The 25,752-nt window shown below is 42.3% G+C and overlaps 2 protein-coding genes across 2 annotated transcripts; both read right to left on the bottom strand.

Moving 5' to 3' along the window:
- Window positions 1–2,082: 2,082 nt before the first annotated feature.
- On the bottom strand, window positions 2,083–6,117 carry LOC114461863 (cytochrome P450 2J6-like). Its single transcript, XM_028444333.1, has 9 exons — window positions 5,840–6,117; window positions 5,073–5,238; window positions 4,843–4,995; window positions 4,602–4,762; window positions 4,333–4,509; window positions 4,113–4,251; window positions 3,391–3,578; window positions 3,180–3,321; window positions 2,083–3,081 (listed from the first exon to the last, which is right to left on the bottom strand). The coding sequence occupies exons 1-9, from the start codon at window positions 6,029–6,031 to the stop codon at window positions 2,906–2,908; spliced, it is 1,494 nt and encodes a 497-aa protein (XP_028300134.1). The 5' UTR covers window positions 6,032–6,117; the 3' UTR covers window positions 2,083–2,905.
- Window positions 6,118–9,430: 3,313 nt separating this feature from the next.
- Window positions 9,431–16,012, bottom strand: LOC114461867 (cytochrome P450 2J2-like). Its single transcript, XM_028444338.1, has 10 exons — window positions 15,742–16,012; window positions 13,741–13,906; window positions 13,511–13,663; window positions 13,270–13,430; window positions 13,001–13,177; window positions 12,781–12,919; window positions 12,087–12,274; window positions 10,472–10,613; window positions 10,213–10,373; window positions 9,431–9,601 (listed from the first exon to the last, which is right to left on the bottom strand). The coding sequence occupies exons 1-10, from the start codon at window positions 15,931–15,933 to the stop codon at window positions 9,587–9,589; spliced, it is 1,494 nt and encodes a 497-aa protein (XP_028300139.1). The 5' UTR covers window positions 15,934–16,012; the 3' UTR covers window positions 9,431–9,586.
- Between the last annotated feature and the right edge of the window lie 9,740 nt (window positions 16,013–25,752).

Below are 25,752 nucleotides of genomic sequence, written 5' to 3' on the forward strand. Positions count from 1 at the left end.
AGACCCGAGCTGCAGCATTCTGAACCAGCTGTAGCTGTTTGATGATCTTTTGGGGGATTCCTGTCAGAAGACCATTACAATAGTCCAGTCTGCAGGAGATAAAAGCATGGACCAGTTTCTCCTGATCTTTCTGAGTCATTAAACCTTTCACTCTGGAGATGTTCTTTAGGTGGTAGAAGGTTGTTTTTGTGATAGATTTGATCTGACTGCTGAATGTAAGATCTGAGTCAATCAGAACACCAAGGTTTTTGACTTTTAGACTCAAGATAATAGCTGACAGCAGTCCCCAAACTTGCTCCTCGGGCGCCTCCATCTGAGTTGAATCTACCTATGTGTTCAGCGGTGCCCAACTGGACAATTTACATGACACCCATATAGATAATTTGGAATAAATAATACAGTTTTAAGGAACAATTTAGATTTAACCTAGATTCAAATTAGAATCTAGGTTTAAATGTAGATCAATTATTTTAACATGTGTTAAGACCAGGCGAGAAGGCCTTGTTGGTCATGACCGCTCTATGAAGATGGAAGAATCCAGAATTTGGGATTTGCTTTATATGAGAGTTAAAGGCAGAGTTGATATCAAAGATAACAATTAGGTTTTTCAATGTGGTACTGCGTGACAGAGTAATGCCTTTCAAAGATGCTATTTGCTCTGATAATATTGGTCTCTGAGGTGCTTAACTGGGAGTTTCCACTGGATACGTCTCCGCTGCGCCACGGCACCGATCCGGTTTCCGCTGTCCGGTAATCCCCACCGGTTGCCTTTTGAGTGCGCCACGATGCACTCCAGTTGGACGACTGTGACTTTACGAGACGATATTTATATAATCGTGCGAGAACGCAGTTAAATGTATGTGTTATAAACACAACAATAAACAGATAAACAGGTCAGTGTTCCTAATGAAGGAGAACATGAAGGTTGGACTCTGGATTTGTCATAGCCACATTTTTTAGCAACAGCCAACAAAGAAGAGATAAAACTGCACCAGTAAAACATGAACTAAATAAAAGGTGCTGCAGTTTACAGTGCAGTTACGGTATGAGAGGAAACAATATAGTGAATGTGAATTTGTTTTTACACTTTATGACGTTTTGGTGATGTAGTTACTTGAAATATAATCTGAAGTGTTCTATTTTGAAAAGTAACCTGATATTTTATTGTGGAATAAGTGCTTAATATCCTGTTTAGCTCAATTTGCTCTGTGGTGATTGATGTGTCCTGCGTGTATCTGGCAGAGGGCACCGAACTACCGCAGCTGGGAAGGAGCAGCGGACCCGGTGGGAATTAACACAAAGACTGAAGTGGAAACAGCTCCAGTGGCGCGGCGGTGATGTAATGCAGCGGAGCCGCATCCAGTGGAATTGGAGGTAAGACAGACTTGATGCTTTTATAGCTAGAGTGTTGCCTCTGATTTTATATGGACAAATACAGCTGTGCATCATCTGCGTAACAGTGACGGTATATATTATATATCCTGATAATGTTGCCCAGTGGAAGCATATATCAGGAGTATTGGTCATAAAACTCAACCTCCAGTAAGCACTGAGGAGCAGTGTTGGGAACGTTAATTTAAAAAAGTATTTAGTTATAGTTACTCACTACTTGTTCAAAAAAGTAACTCATTACCAAGAAAAGTAACTATTTGCATTACTATTACAAAAAAAGAAGAAAAAAATATTGCTATATGTCAAAGAATTCACATTTTTTAGATGCGTGTATTGTGAGGTGCTTCATTAAATTTGAGTTGCTTACAACGGATGTAGACAAAGTCTTCTCTCCTGGATATAATGTACACTTCTCATATACGTTCTTGCCTTTGACCATAATTACCCCGTTACTGAAAAACAAACGCCGTTACATAACGCCGTTACATAACGCCGTTATTTTAAATGCCGTTATTCCAAACACTGCTGAGGAGAAACTAAAATTAACAAAGTGGGTAAGGATAATTTAAACCAGTTTTCTGCTCTGCTCTTTCCAGTGTTTGCAGCAATAAGAAGGCTGCACTGAGATCTAAGAGGACCAGAAATATTATGTGACTCCGAGCACCTATCCAAGAAATGACAACAAAGGTGTGTTGATATTGATGTTATAGTTTTATTTGTCATAACTTCACACAACACAATAATTTGGATTTTGTGTTGTCTAAACCTTTTATTGATTTCTTTCAAAACAAGAACATTAGTTAAAAACAGCAGCAAGTGTTGGAAGTTCAGGACAAACATGCCCAGATTGTGGTTCGTCCTGTTTGTCCGTTGAAGGTCACATGGGTGCAAGGTTGCATCGTTTAACGAGCTTTGGCCTGAACTTTGAAGGGGTGAGGAATACTTGACCTTTTTTATTTTATCAGGTTGTGCAGGAAGCAGTGCAATGAGAGATCTCGGGCTCAACCACACCCTTCTAAGAAAGACACCTAGAACCGAGTCTGAGCAAAATCCAAGAGGAAGAGCCCCAAACTTAATGTGCAGGGCTGATTTATGCTTTTCACTTACGTCATCCATTTCTCAGTCACTGTGATAGTGTGTAACTTGACTCCAATAACTAATACAAACATAAAGTGTGGTTGAGCCGTTATAATCTTTTTAACATGTTATTCAACAACGTCACAATGTTACAAATGACATCTCAAGTAATTCAGAAAGTGAGTTTTTAACTGTTTACACCAAGATTTCAATAATGCCATATATGGCATTGACCTTCACCATTCCAAGGAAAGGGGTGAGTGGCTGCAGTAGCTGCGAGTGGAAAATGACAACAAAATGTTGAAACAGGACATGTTTACCTGCTGCACTTGTCTTTGCCTTAAGCAATGGTTTTAGCAATGATTATATGGTTAGATCAACACCCGATTGATTATTTAGAACCTTCAAAGGTCACATGGGTGCAAGGTTGCATCGTTTAACGAGCTTTGGCCTGAACTTTGTAGGGGTGAGGACTACGTATAGTCCCAATGATTCCCTCAGTACTCAGCTCTACACCATCAGGTACAGAAAATGAGAATTTCTGCAATAAGCCCACCAAAAACAAGAAGAGCTCCATTTTGGCAAGGCCTTCTCCAAGACACACTCGTTTCCCTGAAGAGGCAGCAAACACAAATTTAAAAGCTGAAGAAGCTGAAGTCTTACATTTTCAACACACTGGTTTATCTGCAACCAAAGTGTTGGGACTATACCTGCAGAAAAAGGCATGAATGCTTCTCTCTTGACAAAATTTCCCTCAGCATCCAGGAAGTGTCCAGGGTTGAACTCGTCAGGACTTTCCCATTCCGTCTTATCAAACAGCACAGAGGTCAGCATGGGCATCAACGATGTACCCTAAAAAAGAAACATCCATACAATAACTAACACAAAAGATAACACTCCTAAAAACTCGTGATAATTCACCTTAGGTATGAAGTAACCACCCAGTGTGGTGTCCTTGGAAGCCACCCGGAATCCATTCAGAGGAACAATGTTTCCCATTCTCTGGACCTCATGGATAACAGCATCAGTGTAGGGCAAGTTGGGTCTGTCGGCCATGGCAGGCTGACGAGATTGTCCAATTACTTGGTCAATTTCTGCCTGAACTTTCTCTGATGGAGGAGGAAGAAATATCTTTACAGTTTTGGCTTTCCAATGTGGACTTTTGTAGTCTCTGCTTTGTTGATAATATTATCATTTATTTGTTTTTATCAACGCTAAAATATCCACTTTTTACAGAACTGTCCAGAGATGTTATTTAGCTCTGCTTTAATGCACTTTTTTATGGCAATGGTCGGAGATATAACCTCTGACAGTCTGTAGATATTGGTTGAATTATTGGGTTTTAAGAGATGAGTGAGCTGCATCTCTGTTCAGTTTGTACTTTCTCCGCTAAGAAGCTTTCAAAGCACAGAAATTTCTGCATTTCCTGCTTTGAAAAAAAAACATTCTTTCTTTCAGTTGAATCTTCAATTGTTTGATTTTGTGATTTTCAGATTTTTTTTATGGATTTATGGAATTTGGTGTCTGAGATACAATCAAATAAAAAAAAAACATTGCATCAGAAATCAGCATCTGACCAATGGTCACACGCTCACTCATCCTGATCTAAATACCAGTTTTCATTGTGATATTTCGTCACTTACTCTGAATATCAGGGTGTTTGATGAGGTAAATCAAAGCCCACATTAAAGTGGTAGATGTTGTTTCTGTTCCACCCAGGAACAGATCCAGCGAACACATGGCCAGATTTGTTTCTGTAAAGCCCAGCTCAGAATCCTTGTGCTTTGAGAAAAAGCAGACCAGATGTTATGACTGCTACGTTATATATAAAAACTTCTAACATTTCAAACTACATTTATTTACATTCTGCAACTCAGTTAGGTAGACGTCAATGTAGTCACGTGGATTCTTGGGGTCGAGGTCCTTCTTGTGCTTTTCCACCTCCTCATTCATGAAAATCTGCAGGATTTCCCAGATTCTGAAGAGTTTGTTGTGTGGGCCTGGCAGGTGCTTCATCAGTCCAGGAAGTGAATCATAGAGCTGGACATGAAAAAGCAAAAGATGAGAGAGATGATGTACAAAATACAAGTGCTGTCTCTCTGGAAGTGACTGATTGGGAGAGGGAAACTTACTAGACTCCATATGCTGCCTTCTAGCTGAATAGACTCGGACAAATACTTCAGCATCTCTTGAAAGTGATGATCATCATAGTCGTACCTTTTTCCCATGACCAGTTGGCAAATTATGTTGGATACAGCGTTGTTAAAGAGGCCTGCTGGTTGGAACATTCCACCTACAGAGAAACAGATCACTGTAAGAAAAATGCCTTTTCTGCTTCTTTAAAAAAAACTTTTTAAAATATGTGTAAGTCACCGTTCTCCTTCTCTATCGCCTCCTGCAGGTTTCGGAGCTCCTCGCAAATAGAAAGCTCCATTGTGTTTTTGCCCAGGCCGAATGTGCGTAAAGTTGACAATGCAAAGCGTCGCTGGGTTTTCCATGTCATTCCATTGCTTATAAACAGACCATCTAAACACAAGCATGAATAAGTTATAATTATTCTACTGACTGAAATGAGATAAGAGAACACTGAGAACTCTGTAGACCTGAATTTCCCATGATATACCGATCAAACAGTGCACTGTGTGGACGATCCACAAAATTCTCTGCTTGTTTCACGATGGCTTCTTTCACCATCTTGAAGCCGCACACGAATACTATCTTATCCTTGCCAAGGCGGACGCTGAAGATATTACCATACTCTTTAGAAAGCTGTGGATACAAACACAGAAACTATTACTTAAAAAGCACAACTCAGTACTTATTTACTTGATTTAATGAGCTTAGACTCAAAGCATTTTATAGAAACTACTAGTTTTTGATAAGTTTTCCACATAAAATGATTATTTAAGATGTAGGAGATTCTTAATGAGGTTTAAGGAAATCATGCACCATTTAAAGGTTGTAATAGCCTATTGGGATTTATGCCTAAAATGACATTTTATTACTAAATGTCTGATAATTTTGTATCAAATGTGTCTTATGTAGGCTGGTTGTGATATCATATGATATGATACCTACCTGTATTACACCTGTGGATGTATTGAAAGTCGTCATGTATGAAATGCATTCATACATGAAAACTCATATTGTTTAAGCTAATTTATTTGCGCGCTTTGACTCTCGTGTACAGCCATTGTTCACATCAGTTTGTTGCACTCAAGCCATTAAATTTACAAGAATATCCATGAACCTAATTGTTAATATATAAAATTTGATGGTGTCTGTATTTAATCAAAAGTTATCTTTTGTAGCAATAAACACCAATATCTCCTAAAAACCTACTAAAATGAAATGCACTGCATGACTGTACCTTGGTAAAGTAACGATATGGATGTTTGCTGTCCACACTTAGGATGTTTCCCACAACCGGTAACGCCAATGGTCCAGGAGGGTAATTTGCTGGTTTCCTGTATTTGATGAAATCTGCTAACAAAAGGAAGAGGAAAACAAACAAAAGAAGCCCCTTGAGGTCAAAACTCAGCAATATGTCGTAGAGCCACATGACTAAAGAGAGTGAAAACAAAATGTTGGTGCAGTTGTCTTTCTCCTGTGAGTGAACCCACACAGTGAAGACAAACAACTGTAAAAACAATATTACAGCCAGTCTAAAGGTTGTTGCTTAACAAACTGCAAACCACACCTACTTCACCCTTCACTGACTTATTACCAGGACCTGCTCTGTTGGGAAATGTAACCTTATCCAACAATGTAATAGGCTAGTATTATATTAGTATATACTGTGCATGTAGTAGTATATTAATATATATTATAATCCTAGTATATAGGACAGAAACCAAGCTGAGTAATGATGCACTTTTAGTCTATAACCTTTGAAAAAACCTTTGAAGACCAAATTATCATTGTGTGAATAAAGTCAACCTCAAAACTGGCAGACTGTGCGTCAGTGTGCTGGAGTTTGGACCGTTTTGCAGCCGACATGATGACTTGCAAAATAAATGCAAAAAAAAAAAAGGCTTGAATATAGCTTGTGAATCCGTGCCTCATTCGTTTTTCATTATGTAACAAAAACATGAAAAACGAAAAAAAAAAACACTCATTATTTGATATTTGTTTCCAAAACCAAAATGAAAAAACGGAAAACGCCTTGTTTTTCAAATTTAAGCTCTTTTGCTTCGGTATAGAAAATGAAAAACGTAAAACGAATACCTTTATTCATTTTCTGCATTACCGATTTGCCAAAGTACATGACCCGGAAGTGTACTGTCATCCGACGCTAACGGCTATGCTAATGGCAGAGCTAAAGATATCGCGGAATGTGTAACGCTTCTCTTCTGGGTCACGTACTTTGGCAAATCGGTAATGGAGAAAACAAATAAAGGTGTTCGTTTTCCATTTTTTGTTTTCTGTACCGACCCAAAAGAGCTTGAGTTTGAAAAACAAGACATTTTCCGTTTTTTCATTTTGGTTTTGGAAACAAATATCAAATGAGTGTTTCTTCTGTTTTTCGTGTTTTTGTTACATAATGAAAAACGAATGAACAAATGATACACGGATTCTTGAGTTGCTGCTCATTCTGTACATGATCATTAATGCTGTCCTAGACGATACAGAATGCATGTTAGAGCTAAGTGTTAAAACTAAGAACATCAGTGAATTCAGAAAAAAGAAATCACTGTTGAGCCTTGTCTGCCATTGTTTTTCAATGGCAGACAAAAGGTTGTCCACCTTTTGGAGGTGTACTATATCATGTGGCTGTAAACCAACTGAAATACTAGAAATTCAGGTAAAATCTTTAAAGTAAGCTTTCAAAATCTACTACATTTCACTGGCTTCCTCCTTTGCTTCCAACAACTGACAGAATGACGTTAGATATTTAGATAACAAAAATAGATAATTTTTTATTTATTTATTTATTTTTGTCTGCACATGCTGTCAAAGGTCAACACTACAAGAAGTGCAATCTTTTAGACAGCAATGCATTTTTAAAAAAATGTTTTGTTATTGCAATTAAATAAATTGCATTATTTTATTGCATGATTGTGACCATCACCAGCCCTCCCTAAGGAAGGGTAAGAAACACTTTATTAAAGTGAGAATATAAAAAGAGAGGGCAGTGTTACACCTAGGTGAGGGGGTGGGGGGAGGTGGAGGGGGAAGAGAGCAGGGAGGAGCGATTCATGGTAGAGAAGTGGAAGGGTGGGGAAGAGTTGATTACTGTAAAGTGAAAGTGAGATGTGAAGTTGTAGACGTGAGGCTTAACTATAATGGTGGTTGTTGTGGGCAGAGGGAAGGAGTGAGTGGTAATATCTGAAACAGGTATTTTGGATCAACGTGTCTAAAGTTAAGCCCACTGCAAGTTTTATCCCACATTACAAGGCATGCTAGTGCATCGTAGACCGACGTATGTGCAAGAAACTGCCACTGCAAACCCAAGTGCCGCCCCGGACTCGAGGACGCAGCCAGAATAGCAGAAAGAGAGGGGGCCAGGGAGGCCAGGCAGGCCAGGCAACCCCCCCCCGGCCGAGCAGCCCCCCCACCGCCCCCCACATACACACCCGAGAAAGCACCCAGAAGCCGAGGAGCCAGCGCACTCCGCCACCGCCCCCAACCCCCAACCCCAAGGCCCCCCACCGACATCCACCCCACCACCCCAACCCCCGCACCCAATCCCCCGAGGAGAGGGCCCAGAGAGCCCCCCGCCCAAGACCCCAGCAGAGGGGCCAAGGCCCACGCCCAGCAGGCGGCCAGAACCGCGACGAACGGGCAGCCGGCGGGCACTCGTCAGTGGGCCCAGAGCCAGCAGGGACCGGACCCCAGGCCAGAAGGACCCGGAATAGAAGCAGCACCGGGAGCAGCACGCCCGAGGACAACTACCACACCCCCGGCCGCCCTGGGCAACGAGGGGACGCTGCACGCCGCACCGCCAGCCCCCAGGCGCACCATCCCAGCGCCCCAGGTCACCCTTTTTTGACACCACCAGCACGATGCGCCTCAGTTGTTGCTAAAGTCCCCCCGCCGCCCCAACTACCCCCAAGGGCCCAGCCAGATCGCCACACCGGCATGTGGCGCGCGCAAACCAGAGGCGGTTCTTTGGGTACCGCCCAAGCAGGGGCCACCCCACATCGCACCCACTGGTATGCAAGAGCGCGGCCCGCACCCCCAACCCCGGAAGACCCCCACCAGGACCGGCCAAGCCCGTCGGTCCCCAAGAGCACCCCCCCGGGACCGGGAACCGGAAATTGAGTGAGCCAGACCAGCTGGGAGTGAAGTGAGGTGTTTATTTTAGGAGGCCTGTCTGGTGCAAGCCCGGCCCGTCCACAATGGCGGGCCACCTGAGAGGGTCGATGGCGCAGACGGGCACGCGGCACAGCGGACCCCAGGGACGCGCCGAGGAGCACGGCCGGAGAATAAATTAATGAACAAGCAACAAAAGGACAAGTGTGTTTTGACATCTTTCTATTTGCATCAGTGATAAAATCCCCTTGTATTTTAGACAGTGTCTCCTCTGCTGGATCAGACCACACTCACCAACTTTGACCTAGAGATAGTGGCTGTCACCTCTATTATCAAATAGGTATGTTTTTGCTTAATGGTGTACACAGTTAGTATTCTCGGAACAAGCAATGTACAATCAAACACTTAATGTGTTACATGCGCTTCTTAGGAGTATTGGTCCTAAAACTCAACCTCCGGCATGCTCTGAGAAGAAACTAAAATTAACAAAGTGGGTAAGGAGGATTGAAACCAGTTTTCTGCTCTTCCTTTTTTCACAATAACACTTTCCAGTGTTTGCAGCAATAAGAAGGATGCACTGAGATCTTAGAGGACCAGAAATACTATGTGACTCCAAGGACCTATCCAAGAAATGACATCAATATTGATCAATATGTTGATATTCATGTTATAGTTTTATTTGTCATAACTTCACACAACACAATAATTTAGATTTTGTGTCTAAAACTTTTATTGATTTTTTTCAAAACAAGAACATTAGTTAAAAACAGCAGCAAGTGTTGGAAGTTCAGGACAAACATGCCCAGATTGTGGTTCGTCCTGTTTGTCCATTGAAGGTCACATGGGTGCAAGGTTGCATCGTTTAACGAGCTTTGGCCTGAACTTTGAAGGGGTGAGGAATACTTGACCTTTTTTATTTTATCAGGTTGTGCAGGAAGCAGTTCAATGCGAGATCTCGGACTCAACCACACCCTTCTAAGAAAGACACCTAGAACCGAGTCTGAGCAAAATCCAAGAGGAAGAGCCCCAAACTTAATGTGCAGGGCTGATTTATGCTTTTCACTTACGTCATCCATTTCTCAGTCACTGTGATAGTGTGTAACTTGACTCCAAAAACTAATACAAACATAAAGTGTGGTTGAGCCGTTATAATCTTTTTAACATGTTATTCAACAACGTCACAATGATACAAATGACATCTCAAGTAATTCAGAAAGTGAGTTTTTAACTGTTTACACAAAGATTTCAATAATGCCATATATGGCATTGACCTTCACCATTCCAAGGAAAGGGGTGAGTGGCTGCAGTAGCTGCGAGTGGAAAATGACAACAAAATGTTGAAACAGGACATGTTTACCTGCTGCACTTGTCTTTGCCTTAAGCAATGGTTTTAGCAATGATTATATGGTTAGATCAACACCCAATTGATTATTTAGAACCTTCAAAGGTCACATGGGTGCAAGGTTGCATCGTTTAACGAGCTTTGGCCTGAACTTTGTAGGGGTGAGGACTACGTGTAGTCCCAGTGATTCCCTCAGTACTCAGCTCTACACCATCAGGTACAGAAAATGAGAATTTCTGCAATAAGCCCACCAAAAACAAGAAGAGCTCCATTTTGGCAAGGCCTTCTCCAAGACACACACGTTTCCCTGAAGAGGCAGCAAACACAAATTTAAAAGCTGAAGAAGCTGAAGTCTTACATTTTCAACCCACTGGTTTAGATGCAACCAAAGTGTTGGGACTATACCTGCAGAAAAAGGCATGAATGCTTCTCTCTTGACAAACTTTCCCTCAGCATCCAGGAAGTGTCCAGGGTTGAACTCGTCAGGACTTTCCCATTCCGTCTTATCAAACAGCACAGAGGTCAGCATGGGCATCAACGATGTACCCTAAAAAAGAAACATTCATACAATTTTTTATTTATTTTTTTATTTATTCAGTTTATTTCCGACATGGTTACATTCACTTTTTTTTTTTTTTCACATTTTTTTTTTCTTTTTGTACACGCCGAAAAAGGAGACGAGAGAAGCAGTTTGCTTATCCGGGTCCCGTCCCCTGTTTTACCATCGCAAATTTACATGGGTTTACATGTCTCTCTGGTCAAACATTCTTGAGTTGTTCTGAACCGTCCTTTTTCGTGTATTCTCATCTGCAGTCAGTGTTGTCCTCCTCCTCTCTATCGTTGTTCGTGTTGGCCTTGTTCCCTGCCAGACGTTGTTAGCATTCCTCCAGTTCAAGAACAGTTCCTCTTTCGAAGGTGTTTGGAAGGTTTTTCCCTTTTCATCCATAATGTCACCACTCGGGAATGTCTCTTTTGGACACACAAGTTTGCAGCTTGTTTTGTCTCTACATCAAGGCTAATCCAGCTGTTGTCAGCTCTATTGGCAGTGTTGTATTCTCCACTGTCAGATCCAACTTGTATAAACACATTATTATATCCTAGTTCACAAGCAAGGTAGTATTTTAATGTATTATATCTTAGTTCATAAGCGTGTTTCTATCTGCTGCTGTTAGTTCTATTGGCAGTGTTGTATTTTCCACTGTTAGATTTAACTTGTATAAACACATTATTATATCTTAGTTCATAAGCAAGGTAGTAATTTCATTGTACAAGAAAACGTGTTTCTAACTGCACATATGACAATAAACACTTTGAATTTAAATTTAATGTAATCCTTAATCACCCCACCACCTAGCAATTGAAATTAATAAATGACAGACCTTTTTTACTCTTGGTTTCCACATTTAATTCAGTCTCCGTAAAATAATCACAGTCTGAGTTTTGTTTCCAGTGTTTATATAGTTGATGTTGTCAGGGTTCAGGACAATGTCCTTCGACTCCAGGTAGTCAATGACCTGTTGTTCAATCGATTTTGTTTCTTCGTCACTCGCGTAACTCCTGCGTTTTATCTTTAGGCCTGTGATGATGACATCTTTCTCTCTTTCCTTTTGTTCCAGCTGTTCAATCCTGCCGTTCAACAATTTTATCTCTTCAGCATTTCTTTCATTCTTTTCTTTCAGTACCTTTGCTTCGCTTTGTAGGTTTTCCAGTGAGTTTTCCAGCGTCTTTTCCAACGACTTTATCTCGGCAGATAGGTTTCATAGACCCTCGCATATCATCTCCTTGACCTCTTCCAAACCCGAATTTGGTTCTGAAGGGCCTCCCTGCGGTTTTTTCACCATTTTCCTTCAGTCTTGGCCCCAGTTTTTCAGGCTGTTCAGCTGTAGCCAGCTGTAGCCAAGTTCGTGTTATCGGAGCGAATGAGAAACACGTCTGCTCTCTCCAAAGACCAGAGATTAATCATGATTATCATAATTACTAACACAAAAGACAACACTCGTCAACACTCGTGATAATTCACCTTAGGTATGAAGTAACCACCCAGTGTGGTGTCCTTGGAAGCCACCCGGTGTCCATTCAGAGGAACAACGTTTCCCATTCTCTGGACCTCATGGATAACAGCATCAGTGTAGGGCAAGTTGGGTCTGTCGGCCATGGCTGGCTGACGAGATTGTCCAATTACTTGGTCAATTTCTGCCTGAACTTTCTCTGGAGGAGGAAGAAATATCTTTACAGTTTTGGCTTTCCAATGTAGACTTTTGTAGTCTCTGCTTTGTTGATAATATTATCATTTATTTGTTTTTATCAACGCTAGAAAAAATCCACTTTTTACAGAACTGTCCAGAGACGTTAATTAGCTCTGCTTTAATGCACTTTTTTAGGGCAATGGTCGGAGATATAACCTCTGACAGTCAGTAGATATTGGTTGAATTATTGGGTTTTAAGAGATGAGTGAGCTGCATCTCTGTTCAGTTTGTACTTTCTCTGCGAAGAAGCTTTCAAAGCACAGAAATTTCTGCATTTCCTGCTTTAAAAATAAAACATTCTTTCTTTCAGTTGAATCTTCAATTGTTTGATTTTGTGATTTGCAGATTTTTTATGGATTTATGGAATTTGATGTGTGAGATACAATCAAATAAAAAAAATTGCATTGCATCAAAAATCAGCATTTGACCAATGGTCACAAGTTTTCATTGTGATACTTTATCACTTACTCTGAATATCAGGGTGTTTGATGAGGTAAATCAAAGCCCACAATAAAGTGGTAGATGTTGTTTCTGTCGCAGCAAGGAACATATCCAGCGAACACATGGCCAGATTTGTTTCTGTGAAGCCCAGCTCAGAATCCTTGTGCTTTGAGAAAAAGCAGACCAGATGTTATGACTGCTAAGTTATATATAAAAACTTCCAACATTTCAAAGTGCATTTATTTACATTCTGCAACTCAGTTAGGTAGACGTCAATGTAGTCACGTAGATTCTTGGGGTCGAGGTCCTTCTTGTGCTTTTCCACCTCCTCATTCATGAAAATCTGCAGGATTTCCCAGATTCTGAAGAGTTTGTTGTGTGGGCCTGGCAGGTGCTTCAACAGTCCAGGAAGTGAATCATAGAGCTGGACATGAAAAAGCAAAAGATGAGAGAGATGATGTACAAAATACGAGTGCTGTCTCTCTGGAAGTGACTGATTGGGAGAGGGAAACTTACTAGACTCCATATGCTGCCTTCTAGCTGAATAGACTCGGACAAATACTTCAGCATCATTTGAAAGTGATGATCATCATAGTCGTACCTTTTTCCCATGACCAGTTGGCAAATTATGTTGGATACAGCGTTGATAAAGAGGCCTGCTGGTTGGAACATTCCACCTACAGAGAAACAGATCACTGTAAGAAAAAGGCCTTTTCTGCTTCTTTAAAAATAACTTTTTAAAATATGTGTAAGTCACCGTTCTCCTTCTCTATCGCCTCCTGCAGGTTTCGGAGCTCCTCGCAAATAGAAAGCTCCATTGTGTTTTTGCCCAGGCCGAATGTGCGTAAAGTTGACAATGCAAAGCGTCGCTGGGTTTTCCATCTCATTCCATTGCTCATAACCAGACCATCTTAACACAACCATGAATAAGTTATAATTAATCTACTGATTGAAATTAGATAAGAGAACACTGAGAACTCTGTAGACCTGAATTTCCCATGATAATCCGATCAACCAGTGCACTCTGTGGACGATCCACAAAATTCTCTGCTTGTTTCACGATGGCTTCTTTCACCATCTTGAGGCCGCACACGAATACTATCTTATCCTTGCCGAGGCGGACGCTGAAGATATTACCATACTCTTTAGAAAGCTGTGGATACAAATACAGAAACTATTACTTAAAAAGCACAACTCAATACTTATTTACTTGATTTATTGAGCTTAGACTCAATGTAACTCCTTTCGATACACGGCAACACAGGAAAGTTCTTTTTTGGAAAACGGGCGTTTATTGATGCCTCCTTCTTGCTTATCCACACCATCCACGCTGTGAGAACTTAGAAAAATACAGTACAATACAGTACGTCAGACATTGTTTTGCATCAATAAACACTTAGAAAGAAATCAAATTACAAAAATACAATACTTCGTTGGCTGCTTGTAACAAAAGGAGGTTCTAACAGGGATTTGCTTGAAGTTTCACACAACTCAATGAACTAATTTAAATCTTTAGAGGAGCTGAAGACAACGTGCTCATACCTCCTCCTTTCATGCATGTTCTCCCCTCTTATCAGTCCGTGGGGGGTGCAACATTACATCACTCGTTCCGCCGGAGCTCCGCAAAACAGAACCGAGATCCGCGAAGACAGAACCAAGCTCGGTGTTTGAGACCATGCGTAATAAACAATCGGTAAACAACAAATAAACAGAGAGCAGCTGATGCAGCGCGGAGACACGAGCTGCATTCAGGAACGGCCCGGAAAACGCGGCACTGTCAGAGGAGGAATTTACACTCACATTTTGTAATAATATTTTATAACTTTGCTCATCATGAACTTATTTATTGATATTTATTTATTCCACATATTTAAAGCATTTATATGACATGTACCCTATTTAAAGTACTCTCCTTTTCAGCAGCAGTTACACTCAAAGTGTTTTATAGAAACTACTAGTTTTTGATAAGTTCTCCACATAAAATTATTATTTAAGATGTAGGAGATTCTTAAAGAGGTTTAAGGAAACCATGCATTATAACTAAATGTCTGATAATTTTGTATCAAATGTGTCTTATGTAGGCAGATTGTGATATCATATGATATGATACCTACCTGTGTTACACCTGTGGATGTATTGAAAGTAGGCAACATGTATGAAATTCATTCATACTTGAAAACTCATATTGTTTAAGCTACTTTATTTGCGTGCTTTGACTCTCATGTCAAGCTATTGTTCACATCAGTTTGTTGCACTCAAGCCATTAAATTCGCAAGAACAGACATTAAATTAATTGTTAATATATGAAAGTTGATGGTGTGTGTATTGGATTATATCAGAAGAGTTTGTAGCAACAAACACCAATATCTCCTAAAAACCTACTAAAATGAAATGCACTGCATGACTGTTCTGTTATGCAACATAAGCATAGTTTTTAGTTTAAAATGTGTATTTTGCCCTATTTTTCATTTCAGTTAGTTTATAGTGCTATCCGGTGGATAAGGACGTTAGTGCACTTATTGTTTTGAATAAAACTTTATTCAAATGTGTATTAACAAAAGCAAAAGTTAAGATGGCAGCTAGCAGTTCTAACGGTCTTTTGAGACTGCAAATATTACAAGGTTGCATCGCCGGTATGTACTTTTACACTTGTTTTACAAGTTCATGTTTCTTTTTATTTGTAAAATACAGTAAAAATGTGTAGTAGTAACGCCAATTGTATTGTTAATTTCACTTGAACTATGCAGCTCTAAAAATGTCAGCTCGCTTTCCGTGTGTTAATTAGTGGACTTGTTACATGTCATATTATTTACTGTGTTGTGTATTTTGTGTATTATTGTAGGCATATGGTAATTGTACATTGGTTATCCTTTTAGTTTCACCTTTTCGAACATCATTAAACCTGCTTAAAAACACACGTCTGTAGAGTCATTGACGTGAAAGAGGGGTTAAACGCCATAGCTGCCAGTAACAGCACAATGACAGTACCTTGGTAAAGTAACGATATGGATGTTTGCTGTCCACACTTAGGATGTTTCCCACAACCGGAAACGCCAATGGTCCAGGAGGGTAATTTGCTGGTTTCCTGTATTTGATGAAATCTGCTATCAAAAGGAAGAGGAAAACAAACAAAAGAAGCCCCTTGACGTCAAAACTCAGCAATATGTCGTAGAGCCACATGACTAAAGAGAGTGAAAACAAGATGTTGGTGCAGTTGTCTTTCTCCTGTGAGTGAACCCACACAGTGAAGACAAACAAATGTAAAAACAATATTACAGCCAGTCTAAAGGTTGTTGCTTAACAAACTGCAAACCACACCTACTCCACCCTTCACTGACTTATTACCAGGACCTGCTCTGTTGGGAAATGTAACCTTATCCAACAATGTAATAGGCTAGTATTATATTAGTATATACTGTGCATGTAGTAGTATATTAATATATATTATAATTCTAGTATATAGGACAGAAACCAAGCTGAGTAATGATGCACTTTTAGTCTATAACCTTTTAAAAAACCTTTGAAGACCAAATTATCATTGTGTGAATAAAGTCAACCTCAAAACTGGCACGTTATGCGTCAGTGTGCTGGAGTTTGGACCGTTTTGCAGCCGACATGATGACTTGCAAAAGAAATGCAAAAAAAAAAGCCTTGAATAAAGCTTGAGTTGCTGCTCATTCTGTACATGATCATTAATGCTGTCCTAGATGATACAGAATGCATGTTAGAGCTAAGTGTTAAAACTAAGAACATTAGGATTATTATCAAATAGGTATGTTTTTGCTTAATGGTGTACACGGTTAGTATTCTCGGAACAAGCAATGTACAATCAAACACTTAATGTGTTACATGCGCTTCTTACTATTGAGCAATGTGTATCTAATAAAGAAGGCTGACGTCCAGTGTTTTTCAGTGAGACAGATATGCTACTGCAATAAAATGAAAGATGAATATGAATTGATAACTATATTTGAATGATTACCCTACATGGTTTTATTAGAGTTAATTGGACTTAATTTGAAGCAAATTGTGGCACAAACATATGAGGTTGATATTACATTAATAAGTGAGGTTGATGTAAACTATTTTTAATTGCCTCATAAAGGCAAAAAGTTTGTTTATAACTGTGGCGTGTGTATTTGTGGGCAGGTGATTCAGGGATGGGCTGATTAAAGGGTAATTACAGTTCATTTTAATTGGAAGCTCCTGGACCAGCAGGATACTGCTCAATTTTTCATGAGACTGGGTTCAATCAAGGGCTACTAGTTCAGTCTTCTCACTATAGTGTCTTATTTCTGGCGTCTAATGGACTGGGTTTTGTGCCCACATGCTATACCTTGATGACATAATCATCCACATTAACACCAGGGAGGAACATGTCTGTCGTGTGGCAGCTGTGGGTTTATTAAAGGGGACATATCATGCTAAATCCACTTTTTTACCCCTTAAATGCATTTTGTTGTATATTTAGAGTGTTTAGAAGTACAGAAAAGTTCAAATTAGTCTCTTCAGGTGCTCTGTAGATATCTTTATATTCTGTTTTGGTCATATTTTTCAATCTGTTTTGATTTTTCTATTCTCTATTATGTTTTTTGAACTATTACGTCACAGTAATTGCAGCGGAACTGCCAAATTAGTACATGGACTCCAGGCCCAACACTTTGAGCAATCCGCCATTTTTATTTCTCGCTTTTATTTTGTAGTCCAATGTCAAGGATGCCGAAGTTACGAGAGGATAAGTCAAAATGTTCGGTTGTTGGATGTAGTAACCCACACGCTTCATTACACCGTCTCCCAGCATCAGAACCTTTTCAAAGTGCCTGGTTGAGTTTTATTTTTCACGGAAATGTACCCACATCTGTGGGTAAGGTCATTTTTGTGTGCGCAAAGCACTTCAAGGATGACTGCTTCTGCAACCTCCGCCAGTTTCAAGAAGGATTTGCCGAAAGCCTTTGTCTGATTGAGGGTTCAATTCCTTCTATCTTTGGAGACGATGAACAGAGCACTTCGGTAAGCTGTAAATAACGCTAAAAAGTGTGATGATAAGACGTCCCTGTCATTGTTTTGTTAGCATTAGCAGTTGCACCGTCTTCAGACTTCATATGTTTGCGCTGTGTGCTCTTTTTAGATCCTTGATGATATGGCCTACGTGATTTAATTTAAGTCTAAAGTTTTCATTAGTCATTTCATTTTGCCGTTTTTGTCTCCGAAAAGACTGTATTAAAATGCATTTTGTGACGTTAGCTTGGTGCTAGCGCTAGCTCGGTGCTTGTGTTAGCTGACTTGTTAGGGTTCTGCAGGTTCATTATCTTCATTTTCATCTCGCTCCGCTGGGTCCGACTCTGGCTCGAACATGTAAGGCTGGATGGACAAGTCTTCTGTTGTTGACATTTTGTAAATAACGTGTAAATAAACATTTTCTGCGCCGCTAAATAATTGTATCTCTTCTATCAAACTACAAACATGGCCGAGCAGGGTGGAGTTGAACCGAGTGTCATCTCTGCAACCTCAGATTGAGCGGGGTATGGAGTGTCTCATTTGCATTTAAAGAGACCGCACCAAAACGAGTTGCTCTCAGAAGCACATCAGAAAAGGGGTAGAAAAGGGGCCTGTGGAGCTATAATAATGAGGAATTCAGACCCAAGCATTGCAGTTCCACTTTATATAGACCACAACTGTATGATTTATATGTAAAAAAGGAAGGACTTAAATGCATGATATGCCTCCTTTAAGGCAGGAAGGACTCACGGCCAGCCTGAACTGTTCAGTTAGACAGAAGGAGGTACGCAGGGCTGGCGCGGCCATATAGGCAAACTAGGCAATTGCCTAGAGCGGTACTCTCTCAATGGCAGCAAAACGGGACATTGGACAAGTGACGTGAGCATTTTCTTGGGGAAACACAGATGGGAAGGCTCGATCATTTTGTGAGCACACTGATAGGCTGAAGAATGTGTCACTCAAACACACACATTCACGCTACACCCCAGCTCTCAAGAGCCAATGGCAGCATGGCTTACTGACATGAAGTTTGAGTGCCTGAAAAAAGAAGAAAAGATGTAAGATCCAAAGATATAAGCCAGCATCGGGGACATTTGTTGCAAGTAGCATGTGTATACGACCAAAATTATCCTGTTGTGAAAACAAAAAGAGAAAACTTTTAAAAGAGCAAGCATTACAAAAGTAGAGGGATTCGTTATTTAGATATATTGATTTGCAAAGATGGAGGCCCACTGCAAACACTTTAAGGTGTGATTTAATTGCTTATTAGTTGCTGTTGATATGTGCTTGCTCATATTTAATGCATGTGTTCGCTTCACACAAGAAAGTGGTGTAAAGACTGGGTTGGGTTGGCCAATGTGCTGTCAGAATTCTGCTATAAATATGTTTAAAACAAGCTTATTGCCTTTTTTGGATGCACCAAAATGAAAATTTTTGACCAAACCGATTCCCGTCTCCTGCTCACTGTGCTGCATGTATAATTTATTGTGCACACTGCTTTGTTTATTCCCACATTCAAGTGATGATCTTAATAACGCGGGTAAAGTACAGTCGCAATGAAGTGTTGAAGATCTCAGTGAAACGTGCGCTGATACTCTTATGCTGAATTAATGCTTCTGATAAGTAGTTAGGAGGTCCACGTTAGACGTCGAGTGACGTTTGATCGTTTCCAAACAAGCGCATGTTGACCACGGTGTTTGATTACAACATCCTGTTACAGCCGAGTTGTTTTGGTGTTGAGTGTTTATGGTGGCAGCATTTTCGGTGCATCACTACAATTTGTATGATATGAATTGCTAATATGCCTGCACAATGCATCCTGTTGACACTTTAAGAACACTTGTTGGGGTCACGTGGGCACGGCAAGCAGGATGGCTGCTGGTTAGGGCCTCTCTGCTTTCCGACACTTAATTTTGCTAAATACTTAAAGCGTGGGGCTTCCATTCGATGCAGTTCTCCTCCAACTGTGTTGTGTAAGAACTTCTGCCTCTTTTTTTGATGAAAAATGTTGCGCTGTAATGGCCGCCTCGAGACATTTCAAAGGCTTGGGTTACAGCATGGCCGCTTGCAGCAGCCCTCCACATGGGGATGGGCATGACGCAGCATCTCCTAACCTGGCAGATTTGTTTAATAAAGTTGTCAAAATGAGCAAAACGCTTCAAGGCGTAGCTACCGATGTTTCTACAATAAAGCAGACAACGACTGAACTGAATATGTCTGTAGTTGCGATACAGGAGAGGCTAACGGAGGCCGAGTCACGTATTTCCCGCTTGGAGGACACCTCGGAGCGGCTTCATACTGCTGATGGTGAATGGAGTAAGGTGGTGAATTCTATGTGGGATCGCAACTATGCGCTCAAAAATCAAAGTAAGAGGAACAACGTAAGAGTTATTGGGCTGAAAGAGGCTATCGGATCTGGTGGGTCACTTTTGAGCTGTGTTTGGAGGATGCTGGCTGAGGGGCTTGGAATGCGTGATGATGCCGAGTTTGAGATTGAGCGAGCCCACCGGGACCTCGTGCCACTTCCTGACCCTAACCGAGCTCCGGGGCCAGTGCTTGTTTGTTTCCTGAAGCAGTCAGCGTCTGACAAAATTATAATGGAAGCTAAAGAGAAACGTGGCTTTGAGTGGGAAGGATGCCGACTGTCTGTGTTTCCTGATATGACTAAAGAGCTGGCAGACAAGATGAAGGCTTTTACAGCGGTGAAACCTAATCTGCAGGAGTGCAACGTTAAACACATCCTGGCGTTCCCAGCGAATCTACGGGTAAAATGGAAGGGCAAAAATGTGAGCTTTAACTCGGCAAGGGCGGTGGAGAAGTTTTTTATCGATAACTAGGAGGAGGACAAACAAGAGACCTCAAATACGACTGACTGATGTTATTTCCAGCAGCCTCGTAGGAAATGCTGTGTTTGCCTGTCGGGGAGAGGGCGGATCCTGTCACCTGTCATCCTGGAGGGAGGGAAGAGGAGCGTAGCAGCGTCTCATGGAACTGATAAGGTTTTTCTTTAGGCTTTTCTTTTTCCCAGGCTGCATCAGGCAGCTCTAACAGGGTGAGATCTAAGTTGTCTATTTTCTTTTATTTTGTATATACAGTAGTTTTTGTTGTTGTTGTTGTTGTTTTTGCACAATGTTAATGTTCTTTTTCCATGTAAAATGGTTTTACTTTGGCTGAATGTACTCACATGTTCGGTTCTTCTCCAGGGGTCAGGAATATGGTTGTCGAAAATGCATGGTTACAGGTTTAAATATATTGTAAAGTGTAATGACTGGGAAATATTCCAAATGTTTATTTTGGAATATTAATGGGTGTGGGAATCTAACCAAGAGGCGTAAAATATTGGGTTAGGGTTAGACTCACAGAGACTCACATAAATGAGGGGAAAGAGTTAAGGTTTAAAATGGACCAGTTTGATACACACTTAAATAAATAAAGCGGGGGGGGGGGGGAGTAGTTTGCTTTTTAAAGAGAAAATGAAATAATTCAATTTCACAGTGTTCTTTTATTTGAAAAACACATATAACGTAAAGAACAAATTCCACAGTACCCGTGCAAATGGTAAATGGTGGTAGTAGTAGAATAAATAAAATAAATAACATAAAATTAAACAAAAAAGGCATACATTGCATAAATTATCCATCAATCTATGCAATGTATGCTTGAAATAAAAATAATCAACAAAAGGAAAATTAAACATAGCCTATACAACAACGGCTATAACCATAACAGAAACACTTCCCTACACATGGTTGGATTTGATTTTCTCCCGATTTCCTCACTGACATTGTCCGGGCGGACCATCCTTCACTGAGCGTCGTTTCCGGCCGGACAATAATAACGATTACACCTCTTCTTATGCGGTGTAATCGTTATTATTATTACAACAATATTATTATTACAATAATATAATTACACCGCATAAGAAGAGGAAGATGTTACGGCCGGTATTCAGAGGCTCAAGTGCAGGACAACAAGACACGACAACCAATGATCTTTTGCAGTATTTAATTCAACTTAGATATAAACTCACAAACAGAACTGGGGCACTAATCTTAACGTGCCAAACTCAACTAAAACTACTTCTCTGCACCCGCAGAGAATAGGGAACAGAGCTGGCGGTTTGGGTGATGGAGAGATGGTGACAGAGGATCAGGAAACAGGCTGACTGAGGTAGTGGAGGATGATGGCTGAGCAGAGCCGTGTGAGGAAATCCAGTCCAGAGGAGAAGCAGAGGCAGATGGTGGAGTTGATCCTGGGAGATGTGAAGCAGTGGTTACTCTGGCAGATGATCTTGCAGTTTCCAGGCAAGTGGGTAGAGAAACAAAACTGGAGACACAGAGAATGAGGTGAGAGGCTGGCAGCAGAAAGCGGCGCGGCAGAACAGCAATCGTACTGACTCTATAGTTGTTAACAGTCTGACACCAGAAAACACACTGCCTGCAGCTTTTATGTGAGGACCAATGACTCCTGCTGCAGCTCACTCCCAGGTGTGTCTCATCCACTGATTAAGGATCTGCAGCAGCCAAGGTAAACGCCCACCTAAGGAGAAGGGAGGGGAAGGAAAAAAAAAGGAAGAGGGGGAAAAGTACTGCCACTACTTGGTGCTCCCTGTAGTGGCTGTGACAGTACCCCCCCTCCTAGATGCACCACCTGGTGCACAAGGCATCCGGTCCGGCCGACGGCGGTGGAAGTCTCTAACAAGAGTGTCATCCAGAATGGACCGTCGCGGTACCCAGCTGCGTTCTTCCGGACCATACCCTTCCCAGTCGACCAGATATTGGAGGCCACGTCCCCGCCGACGAACATCAATCAGACGTCGGACAGTGTACACCGGGGCCTCATCCACCATCCTTGGAGGAGGAGGGGGACGGACTGGGGGGGCCAAGGGACTCTCCCTAGTAGGCTTTATCTGTGACACGTGAAAAGTAGGGTGGATCCTCATAGAGGAGGGAAGATTAAGACGGACGGCACTGGGACCAACTAAACGTTCAATAGAAAAGGGTCCAACAAAACGGGGAGCCAACTTCCTAGATTCAACCCTTAAAGGCAGGTCCTTAGCCCGAAGCCAAACTCTCTGACCTGGTACGTAGACTGGGGCAGGAGAGCGATGGCGATTGGCCTGTTGTGCCATTCTACGACCAGCCTTTAATAAAGAGGTTCTCGCTCTCTTCCAGGTCCTCTCACAGCGTCTCAGGAAGGATTGCAAAGAAGGGATGGCAATCTCCCCTTCCTGAGATGGGAACAAGGGTGCTTGGTAGCCCAGGGAACACTGAAAGGGAGAGAGGCCGGAAGAAGAATTAGTCAGGGAGTTATGCGCATATTCGACCCAGGGCAAGACGTTACTCCATGCAGTGGGGTTGTCAGAGGTCATGCATCTTAGATAGGTCTCAAGGGACTGATTAGCTCTCTCCGTCTGGCCATTGGACTGGGGATGGAATCCAGAGGAGAGACTGACCTTAACTCCCAACGCAGAACAGAATGACCGCCAAACCTCCGAAGTAAACTGGGGCCCACGATCCGAAACAATATCCACTGGAATGCCATGGAGTCTGAAGACATGCAGGATGAGGAGATCCGCTGTCTCCCTAGCAGAAGGAAGCTTGGGGATGGCAACAAAATGAGCAGCCTTTGAAAAACGATCAACAATTGTAAGAATGGTTGTGTTACCTTGGGACGGTGGTAGACCAGTAACAAAGTCAATGGCAATATGGGACCAGGGCCGATGAGGCACAGGCAGGGGCTGGAGCAACCCCGCCGTAGGCTTATTGGAGGTTTTATTAGCAGAACAAACAGAGCAGGCGGCAACAAACTCACGGGTGTCTTTGTCCAAGGACGGCCACCAGAACTTCTTTTTCAACACCTCCAGAGTGCGTGCGGTACCAGGGTGACATGTAAGCAGAGAGGAATGGGCCCAGACGAGAACCTGAGAACGAACAGAGTCAGGTACGTACAGTAGATTTGGTGGTCCGTTACCTGGATCAGGGTGAAGCTCCAGCGCCTCTTGCACCCTTGACTCAATCTCCCATGTCCAGGATGCCACCACACAATACTTGGGGAGAATCGGCTCGGGTTCACCAGCAGATTCCCCTGCCGCAAACTGTAGGGACAGGGCATCCGGCGTGATATTTCTGGATCCAGGACGGTATGACAGAGTAAACTTAAACCTTCCAAAGAAGAGAGTCCAGCGGGCTTGACGGGCGTTGAGTCTCTTAGCGGAGCGAATGTACTCTAAATTTCTGTGGTCAGTCCAAACGATGAATGGTTGTTCCGTCGATGTTGTCTCTCCTGAAGGGAAAGCAGGGTGCGGCCAAGCTGCATGGCTTCTGGTTCAGGTAAAAGACGGGGCAGAGCTGGGGGGTCCTGACGTCCCCCAAGAACGGATCAGACTGATTCGGGTCGAGAGCCCTTCTCTCTGCGGCGTTCTCTCATTCTGTTGTCTATCCGGATGGCAAGAGCGATGGTCTCATCCAGACTGCGGGTTTCGCCGCGTGTGGCTAACTCATCCTTAATGGAGTCCTGGAGCGCCGTATAGAATGCTCCCTGAAGGGCCTCACCATTCCAACCACTAGCTGCTGCCAAGGTGCGGAACTCCACAGAGAACGCTGACACGCTTCGGTTACCCTGGCGGATAGACAATAGACGGTGACCTGCATCCCTTCCCTGAACTGGTTGGTCAAAAACCTTCTTCATCTCCTCTACGAATGCCGAGTATGCGTTGCAGACAGGCTCCTGTCGGCTCCACACAGCCGTTCCCCATTCTCGTGCTGGACCAGAAAGCAGACTAATTAGGAATGCTACCCTAGCCCTTTCTGAGGAGTACGAGAGTGGTTGTAGGTCAAAAATGAGCGATACTTGCGTTAGAAAGGCCTGACATGAGCTACCATCACCGTTATAACGTTCCGGTAATGGAACGTGAGGTTCGCGTACTGGCTGGGGCAAGGCAGGGTCAATGTTGGCCAAAGTACTTGCAGCAGGAGTAGAAACAGCCGCTGCTGCGGCAGGCGAAGCAATTGAAGTGGCTATTTGATTAACTTTGCTGGTTAAAGAGGAAACTTGTCTCAGTAAGGCATTATTACTCTCCACTAGACTTTGTAGTAACGCTGCGTGTTGCTCAAGAGTAGAACCTTGATTAACAACGGCTTGTTGCAAAGAAATTTCACCTGGCGCTGTATTAATGCCGGTCTCATTGCCTGCTGAGCTCATGTTGGTCAGACTGTACTGTCACGGCCGGTATTCAGAGGCTCAAGTGCAGGACAACAAGACACGACAACCAATGATCTTTTGCAGTATTTAATTCAACTTAGATATAAACTCACAAACAGAACTGGGGCACTAATCTTAACGTGCCAAACTCAACTAAAACTACTTCTCTGCACCCGCAGAGAATAGGGAACAGAGCTGGCGGTTTGGGTGATGGAGAGATGGTGACAGAGGATCAGGAAACAGGCTGACTGAGGTAGTGGAGGATGATGGCTGAGCAGAGCCGTGTGAGGAAATCCAGTCCAGAGGAGAAGCAGAGGCAGATGGTGGAGTTGATCCTGGGAGATGTGAAGCAGTGGTTACTCTGGCAGATGATCTTGCAGTTTCCAGGCAAGTGGGTAGAGAAACAAAACTGGAGACACAGAGAATGAGGTGAGAGGCTGGCAGCAGAAAGCGGCGCGGCAGAACAGCAATCGTACTGACTCTATAGTTGTTAACAGTCTGACACCAGAAAACACACTGCCTGCAGCTTTTATGTGAGGACCAATGACTCCTGCTGCAGCTCACTCCCAGGTGTGTCTCATCCACTGATTAAGGATCTGCAGCAGCCAAGGTAAATGCCCACCTAAGGAGAAGGGAGGGGAAGGAAAAAAAAGGAAGAGGGGGAAAAGTACTGCCACTACTTGGTGCTCCCTGTAGTGGCTGTGACAGAAGAAGAGTCTTCTTCCTGTTCTTATGCGGTGTAATCGTTATTATTGTCCGGCTGGAAACGACGCTCAGTGAAGGATGGTCCGCCCGGAC

Source organism: Gouania willdenowi, chromosome 4, assembly GCF_900634775.1.
Source record: "Gouania willdenowi chromosome 4, fGouWil2.1, whole genome shotgun sequence".
Lineage (NCBI taxonomy): Eukaryota > Metazoa > Chordata > Actinopteri > Blenniiformes > Gobiesocidae > Gouania > Gouania willdenowi.

Excerpts from the sequence above, each read along its gene's own strand:
- LOC114461863 (XM_028444333.1), bottom strand. The coding sequence starts at position 6,031 with ATGTGGCTCTACGACATATTGCTGAGTTTTGACCTCAAGGGGCTTCTT. Across the intron at positions 5,239-5,839 it reads CATATCGTTACTTTACCAAG|CTTTCTAAAGAGTATGGTAA; the intron begins GTACAGTCATGC and ends TTGTATCCACAG. Across the intron at positions 3,322-3,390 it reads GTGGTTACTTCATACCTAAG|GGTACATCGTTGATGCCCAT; the intron begins GTGAATTATCAC and ends TTTCTTTTTTAG.
- LOC114461867 (XM_028444338.1), bottom strand. The coding sequence starts at position 15,933 with ATGTGGCTCTACGACATATTGCTGAGTTTTGACGTCAAGGGGCTTCTT. Across the intron at positions 13,664-13,740 it reads GATTATCATGGGAAATTCAG|ATGGTCTGGTTATGAGCAAT; the intron begins GTCTACAGAGTT and ends GGTTGTGTTAAG. Across the intron at positions 12,275-12,780 it reads CAAACACCCTGATATTCAGA|AGAAAGTTCAGGCAGAAATT; the intron begins GTAAGTGATAAA and ends TTCCTCCTCCAG.